This window comes from Aulonocara sp. 'chitande type north' Nkhata Bay, linkage group LG4 (assembly GCF_057382095.1).
Source record: "Aulonocara sp. 'chitande type north' Nkhata Bay isolate Kocher_YH1m ecotype deep benthic linkage group LG4, A_spYH_male_GT1.1, whole genome shotgun sequence".
In the NCBI taxonomy this organism is placed as follows: Eukaryota; Metazoa; Chordata; class Actinopteri; order Cichliformes; family Cichlidae; genus Aulonocara; species Aulonocara sp. 'chitande type north' Nkhata Bay.
Window position 1 is genome coordinate 32454968 of NC_141347.1, and position 7968 is coordinate 32462935.

At 40.9% G+C, this 7968-nt stretch overlaps 1 protein-coding gene across 1 annotated transcript; it reads left to right on the forward strand.

Moving 5' to 3' along the window:
- The first annotated feature begins 339 nt into the window (after positions 1 to 339).
- Positions 340 to 6326, forward strand: gfap (glial fibrillary acidic protein). The gene is made up of 9 exons (XM_086289966.1): positions 340 to 884; positions 2585 to 2645; positions 2743 to 2838; positions 2938 to 3099; positions 3272 to 3397; positions 3534 to 3754; positions 3842 to 3885; positions 4100 to 4182; positions 4634 to 6326. Exons 1-9 carry the CDS (start codon positions 364 to 366, stop codon positions 4673 to 4675), a joined length of 1356 nt encoding a protein of 451 aa, XP_086146092.1. The 5' UTR covers positions 340 to 363; the 3' UTR covers positions 4676 to 6326.
- Positions 6327 to 7968: the final 1642 nt, after the last annotated feature.

A 7968-nucleotide genomic window follows, 5' to 3' on the forward strand; every position in this document is an offset into this window, starting at 1 on the left:
ACACAAATTCCTTTTCATTCAGCTCAAACAGAAAGAAAGAGAGGAAGACAAAAAAGGGTGAAAGTAAGAGTGTGAGAGAGAGAGTGAGTTAGAGGCTGGGGAGAAGGGAGGAGAAAGGGGGAGAGGGAGAAAGCCAAGAGACATTTGTAGTTGAGTGGACGAGCACAGACAATCCCTGGCACACAGCTTTTTGAGTGTCATGTAAACCACCCCTTCGCTCTCCCTTTTTGTCCCATTCACTGCCTGCCACCCTCCCTTCTCTCTGCCCCACCCTGTGGTCTCTCTGCTTTGGTCTTGGGGGGGGTTGGTTGCCTGGCTGTATAAAAGCCCTGTTTGTGCCCAGAACGAGCTCCATTCCCCAACATGGAGAGTCAGAGAGTCCAGTCCTCGTACAGAAAGCGTTTTGGGCCCCAGAGCTCGAGCAGCTCTGGAGTCAGAATTGGTGGCCTTTCTTCTAGCCGCCTCTCCTGGCATGGCACCCCTCGCAATGTCACCCACTCCAGTCCTGTGTCGCGGATCTCCCTGGGCTCAAGCAGCACAGCCCTGCTGCTGGGGAGCCCCGTTGACCGGCTGGACTTCTCAGCTGACTCTCTGTTGAAGGCCCAGTACAAGGAAACACGAACTAACGAGAAGATGGAGATGATGGGCCTGAATGATCGCTTTGCCAGTTACATAGAGAAGGTGCGCCTGCTGGAGCAGCAGAATAAGGTGCTGGTGGCAGAGCTGAACCAGCTGAAGGGGAAGGAGCCAAGCCGACTGGGAGACATCTACCAGGAGGAGCTCAGGGAGCTACGACGACAAGTGGATGGTCTCACCAACAACAAGGCTCGACTGGAGGTCGAGAGGGATAACCTGGCTGCAGATCTGGCTGTACTTAAGCAGAAGTAAGAGGGAGCAGGGCAGGACTTCTGTGGGTGGAGGATCATGTAGATGTGATGTATGATCACACAGTAGTACCACCCATTTGTATCTCTTGTAGAGATTGCATATGTATGTATAAGAATAATGAAAGAAATGCAAACTCCTTTTGCTTTCTTTTTACTTGAATGCACACTCTAATAATCAAAGACTTGATTTTTGTGATATCATTGGCATTTTGTGTTATGTTTAGGGTTACAAGCTAAAATTTAAATGAATAACCATTTTTTTAAAAGATGGAGGAGTAGGAATGAACCCCCTATGTGCTTCCTTTACTCAAATATTATAGATTTTTTAGAGTTATGTACTGAATTTCAATTTCATATTTCATATTTCAGTTAGTGTGCAGATGTTTTGGAGCCATGTTTATGTTAAACCTTTCCATGTTCTTGATTAAAGCATAGTAGAACCTGAAACACACTCTGAAAAATATATTTGGACTGTGAAAAAAAACCCCACAAAGTGTGTTTTCTAGACAAATGCTTTTGGTTAGCTGGTCTTTGATTGGAAAACACATTCAGCTGGAGTAGATTTTATGTATTTTGGCACAAAATAAGACAAACTCTTTCCAGTGGAAAGGTTTTTTTTCTTAGTTTTCTTTTATAATTGCCAGTTCATTTATATGCAGATTTCAGACCCGCTGGAATGCAGCCCACTGTGCTCTGCCCCAGCTTTACTCCTGGATCCCTCTTTACAAACTTGATCCTCGCTGAACCCCTTGTCCCCATTGAGTGAGTGCGAAGGAATGAGGGAAACACAATGGTAGCCCAACACAAAGGGAACGGCCAGCCGGGCAGATGTTTACTAGTCCCCTGTTACTCCAAAATACTGATTCACTGCCATTGCATATGCACCTTTTTTTTTTTAAATTTAGATGCATATGTGGCATGAATCTATAATTTAATCTTGTGAATGACTGACTTGAAGCCTCTAATGGTTCGAAAGGTCTCTCTCACACTACATCCTCCGATTACCACGCAGCTGCTGGTCCTCTAAAATAATGCAGCATGAATAGTGATGATTCTGGTCAGAGGTCACTTTTGTGATTCATGCTGCTCTTCTTGAAGCCCTCTATTCAGCAATCGCTCCATGAAGCCATACAGATGCTTAGAGTTCCATGTCACTGTGTGCATGGCAGATGGATTGTAGGGTGGTGCCTATCTGTGCACGAGGCTGTGCGTAGATGCGTCCTTTTTATGTCTCTGTGTGTGTCTGCTCCATCCCGTGGGAAAGGCTTCTGGCTGCTAGATTCGAGTGAATGTGTAATGATGCGTAAGCTGCCCTTTCAGCTGAGCCCCGCACATCCCCAGCAGCATGGGGAGCAGCGGTAAAGCTGATATCGCAAATCTAATCGATGTGCTTAAATATATGTTTTTAGCCCTTGCAGATGATACTCTGTTAAACATAAATGAGAAACTGTAAAAAAAAAAGTTTAAATCCGTCCACGCTTGTTTCCTTCTTGCTGAGTTGTGAAGGAGTTGACAAAAAGGCATACTCATGCACAACAAGTTAACTCAAAATAAATGCCGCGTTTATGATTTTTTTTGTCTATAAAAGTATTTTGCAGAGCAAAAACTGGAAAGACTGGATGTTCTATTAACCTACAAAAAACAAATTTGAGTAATTTTTTTTTATTTTGGGGATTTTTCTCCTTTGTGTGACTTAGACTGCAAGATGAAATCGGGCTCCGACAGGATGCAGAAAATAATCTAAATGGCTTCAGACAGGTAATTCTGTTCCCTGAAATCATCAACTAAATAATTTAGACGTTCGGTATGACTGACTATCCAACTTCATCTCCCTGTGTGCTCATTTCTTGCATAGGATGTGGATGAGGCATCTTTAAATCGTGTCCAGCTGGAGAGGAAGATTGATGCACTGCAGGACGAGATAAACTTCTTGAAGAAAATTCATGAGGAGGTAAGAATACAACTGAAGGAATAGAAGTCACGGAGGAGAAATATTAAGGCACCAATAATTGCCACTAACCACAATCAAATTTGGACTTCCTCCTTGCAGGAACTGCGTGAGTTACAGGAGCAGATCATGGCCCAGCAGGTCCATGTTGATCTTGATGTGTCTAAACCAGACCTGACTGCTGCTCTCAGAGACATTAGGGTCCAATATGAAAACATGGCAAGTTCGAATATGCAGGAGACTGAGGAATGGTATCGATCCAAGGTGAGAAGAATTAGCTGTCTGACATAAAACACATATTGTATATGTGTGACAATTCTTTTTGTATTTCCTGTGAAAATTAAAAAAAAATGCACAAAGATAAAGATAATGTTTCACAGCTAATAAGCTAATGCACACACCACATACGAACGAGCTGTTTCACCTTTGTACACAGTTTGCTGACCTGACAGATGCAGCCAATAGAAATGCAGAAACCCTCCGCCAGGCCAAGCAGGAAGCCAATGAATATCGTCGTCAGATCCAAGTGGTCACCTGTGACCTGGAGGCTCTTCGTGGCACAGTAAGTACACCAGATCCCGCAGATTACACAGACATTTTGAGTTCACAAATTACACTGCAGTCAGATGGACTTTTGGCAAACACACACTTTTTTGTTGTCTATAAAATAGCCTGTTAAAACTATAATTCTATTTAAGAATGAGTCACTGGAACGCCAGCTCCGGGAAATGGAGGAGCGCTGTGCCATGGAAACAGCGGGATACCAGGATACAGTGAGCCGACTGGAGGAGGAAATCCAGGCACTGAAAGAGGAGATGGCAAGGCACCTGCAGGAGTACCAGGATCTCCTCAATGTCAAACTGGCTCTGGATATTGAGATTGCCACATACAGGAAGCTCCTGGAGGGAGAGGAGAGCAGGTGAGTTAGAGTTTGTCTGGTCAGATTTAACTATAAATCATAGTATGTGATACTGATTTTTATTTATTTTTGTCTCTTTTCTTCCAGGATCACGATTCCAGTTCAAAGCTTTTCCAACATGCAGTTTAGAGGTCAGTTTAAATTTTGAACCTCGGTATTTTCTTCCCTTGACTGATTAAATTGTTTTTGCTGTAGAATACCAGCAGTTAAACTGGACAGTATTTATTGGTTAAAAAGAGATTAATCCTGTACCTGTACTCTAAACCAAATGTGAACAGAGGATAGTGTTTCAGCAGGTTTGGTCAGAGTTAATATCCTTTCACTCTCCCTGTGTTTTTCCCTTAGAAACTAACTTGGACACTAAAACTCCTGAGGCCCATGTGAAGAGAAGCATCCTGGTTCGAACTGTGGAGACCAGGGATGGGGAGGTATGTGGATGAACACAAAGAGCAACACTGGATCGTACAGACATAGCATACCTCACTCTCCTCACCACCAATTTATTTATTTAACTTTAATTTATCTTTTTAATCTGCACACATTTCTCATTTTCCATGGCATGTCAGTGGTCTGCAGCATATGTTCTAGGAGTCATAAGGACAGAACTTGGCAAACTAACTATATTCTGCTACTGTAATCAACCAGCCACTTAGTAAACCGAGTGAATTAGTGCTTGTATAAGTCTTTCACACTGCTTCAGGACGATCTGCACATTGCACCTCTAACCCATTCCCTCTGGAGGGCAATGTTGAACTCTTCTGCAGATTTTCACAGATTCACTGTGGCTCAGTACACCTGATGCCTTGTGCAACTGATACTAAAAACCCACGAGAGATTTGTTCTTTTTGTTATTTTTAACTGAATTTTTCCCCTTTTCAGATCATTAAGGAATCAACCACTGAACACAAAGATCTTCCTTAAAGTTTCAAGACCAGCTCATCCATATTTTCCTTAGTTACTACCTGGGGATTCTGAATGTGCATTATTGGATATTACTACCATTTTTATTTGTTTGTCTCCAGACACAAAAGCTACCCCATCAAATTCACTGCATCCCTCTCTTTTCCCTCCTCCATCACCTGCTTCTTTTTATTGCAACCACAATATAACCACCGATTGTACTTAGTCTCCCTTGTCAGAATTTCTCCTGAAAGATATCTCGGTGTGGCTTTGTGTACAGCTCCACCATAAACCTGAAGTGTTTGCAGCCCAGTCACCTTACACCATCTTTAGATTTTTCCAATAAAAATTAAGTAAGCTGTTTTAATTTTAACTTGAGCTGACAGGACAGATTTTTAGCATTGATTCTGATTAAATGACACAGAAGAGGCACAGAATCATAGTGATTATGTTTAGCATGTAGCATGGTGGAGATTGATGTGCAAGTGAAATAAAGGAGGGAGTTGCAGATGCAGACACTTTAAATGGATTTAGGCAAGTACTGGCAGATATGTGTGTGTACTGCAGCTTCTGTCAGAGCATGTGAGTCTGAATTGTTGTTTTTTTCTTTTAACCCTTCGTTTGGTTTTATTTTGATTTTTCACTCCCTTTGTTCTAGTCTCTACTTGTTCATTACTTATTGAATGTAAAGTATAGCACACATGCATAGGTAGATACATTATATGCATTGCATTGGAATGACTGCCCAAACAAAGCTATCTCTGCTGCTCTGGGGACTTAAATCTGCACAACCAGATGGAAGTACAAATAAATGTGCAGATACAGGTCGTGAGGGAGTAACTATGGCGACTTCTAAAGCGTTCATTCGCTCTATAAAAAGTGTAAGAGCTTGTCAGCAGCACCATTTGTGTGGGGCCTCTAAAATGCCCTCCATCACTGTCCTTTCACTCCTCTGTCTCTTCTTTAGCATCCTCTGCCTCTTGAACACAACCTGATAAGGGCAGAGTTTTTTGACACCAGGATGCGTCATGACATGCCCACTTATCCTGTAGCGATAACAGGAAAAGACAGGCAAGTTTACAGGTGTGGGTACTGACACGGCTTTTGCCCTGCAGCCTCCACCAAGTGTCAGCCAGCTCCTGTATTTTAGGCTGATAGCAGAGGAAGACACAGAGACCATGCGGTTGTTATAATAACCTCACATATAAACTGTGCTGCAGTTCCGACTTTTCCTTTTCTTTCTTTTTGAATGGGAGGAATTTAGATTTTTTTTAAACTGCTGGAAGCATAGATGGACATCACAGTTCAAACGCTGTAATCCAAGCCCCAACTTTTGTTGAAACCCCCACAGACTGAAGCAGTGTTGACAGGACCTGCCACTAATGAGAGTGGTGCTACGCCAAAGCCGGCTGTGTCTGTACTTGTCGCCAAGGACACCATGTGTTCATGCCTAGCACCCTTTACACTGGAACTTTCACCCCCATCCCTCAGCCACTTCTCCCTTTTCCTCTAATAACACTTAGCAACTTATTTTGTTTTACTGAATGTCAAATAGAAGTTTTTGCTCCTTTGCTCTTTAGAAACCTCTGCAGGTGTGAATATAACATTAGTTTTGACCAGTGCCATGAGCTGTGATGTCATGTTAACAAAAATAAAACAATTTGTTTGCTGATCCCTCTTGTTTTTTATAAAAAGTCTGTCCTAACAGTGTTTTCATGTGTTCATAGTCATGGTCCTTTGCCTCTCATACAAGCCTGACACATTCATACAGTATATCAGCTCTCATCACTTTCAGCTGTGTTATGTATCCTGACAAGAGGGCTGACAGCAGCGGACAGATATTATTCATTGTAACTGATTGTTTCTGCCCTTCAAGCAGGCTGTACCGCTGAGCAGATGGGTTCACTTCAAGTTATGTCATGGCCCTGTGTGAGTTTCACTGTATGTATGGGCCTAGATATCATTTGTGGCAAAAGATAGTATGGCTTGAGATGCAGATAAACATTTTTACTGGACTGATAAACACATGATCTCAAAAAGTGAGTTTCCTACATTGTCAGAGGTGTCCTTATACGTCATTTGGGCTACAATTTGAGTTTGAGTTTTTAAAGGATAGATATTTGGATTTTTTTAAATTATTTTTTGGCTTTTGACTTTTATTTGCAGACAGGAAAGAGAGCAGGGGAAAACACATAGCAAAGGGCCACAGACTCGACACTAGGCCACTCCATTTCAGGCACCTACACAACCATGTCTGTCTCAAACTACTCGTCAGGTGTTAAAATATAAACTTTTTTTGCTCCTGAAATTATCCCTCTTATTGATACTGGCCACTAGTCACTAATTTAATTTAAAGTTTTAATGAAAGCTTAAAGACTTTTTTTAGGGATTATTTTTTGCACATATTCACTGTCTTTGATTTTTTTTTTTTTGATTTTTAAAGATACAAAACTATATAAACTTCAGATTTTTTATTTATTTATTTATATCTATTTATTTATTCACTGCACAGGATGTTAAATTTTTTTTATTTTTATCACTTTTTCTTTTTTAATCTCCAAACTGTTATGGAAGGATTTATTTTAGTAAGCAAAGCATGTTTTGATGTACCAACAATGGGAATAGGAGTACTGTTGTAAGACAATTTAAAAACAAAAGACAATTTACTCTTTTTAAGGAGTTGTAACAGGCTCTGAATCTGGTCTGTTAACCAACAGTTACTGAAACGGGTCAAGCTTGTGCTGCACTCCAGTGGGTGTTTTTAGTTATAGGGTTCAAACTATACTTTGAACTCAAAGGATTTTCTTTGCCTTAAATAAGGATTAACAAAAGCAGCTAAAAGGCTGAAAAGACCAAGTAATAAAAGACTTTAAATGTGATTCATTTGTTTTCCCTACTCTTGTTTGTCTTATGGTTTTGTCTGCCAAATTTATCAAGAAGTAAACTGTCTCGAAATGGTGAAAAAACATGTCTAAGTATGATCTGTTAAAGCAAACATTTGAGTAAATGAAGTAAATGCAATGTTTTTCAATACCTAACATGAACACGGTTTTCCTCCTAAATTTAGAAAAACGTCACACCCTGCCTCACTGGCATTAGTGGTGAGTTCTTTTTATTTTCTTACCAGGTGAGTGGAACATGTGTATTAACTCTATAATTCCCTTTGTATCATATTTGATACGTGAATTTCTGATACCTCTATCTCATCAACAAGATCAATACTTGCCATAATTTTAAAATGAATTTTCTGGTTATTTTTTATGGGTTGGGTCTTACAGGGTTAAAGTATGATCCAGTAACCGTCCGTAAGCACA

Excerpts from the sequence above, each read along its gene's own strand:
- gfap (XM_086289966.1), top strand. The coding sequence starts at position 364 with ATGGAGAGTCAGAGAGTCCAGTCCTCGTACAGAAAGCGTTTTGGGCCC. Across the intron at positions 3,886-4,099 it reads TTCCAACATGCAGTTTAGAG|AAACTAACTTGGACACTAAA; the intron begins GTCAGTTTAAAT and ends TTTTTCCCTTAG. Across the intron at positions 4,183-4,633 it reads TGGAGACCAGGGATGGGGAG|ATCATTAAGGAATCAACCAC; the intron begins GTATGTGGATGA and ends TCCCCTTTTCAG.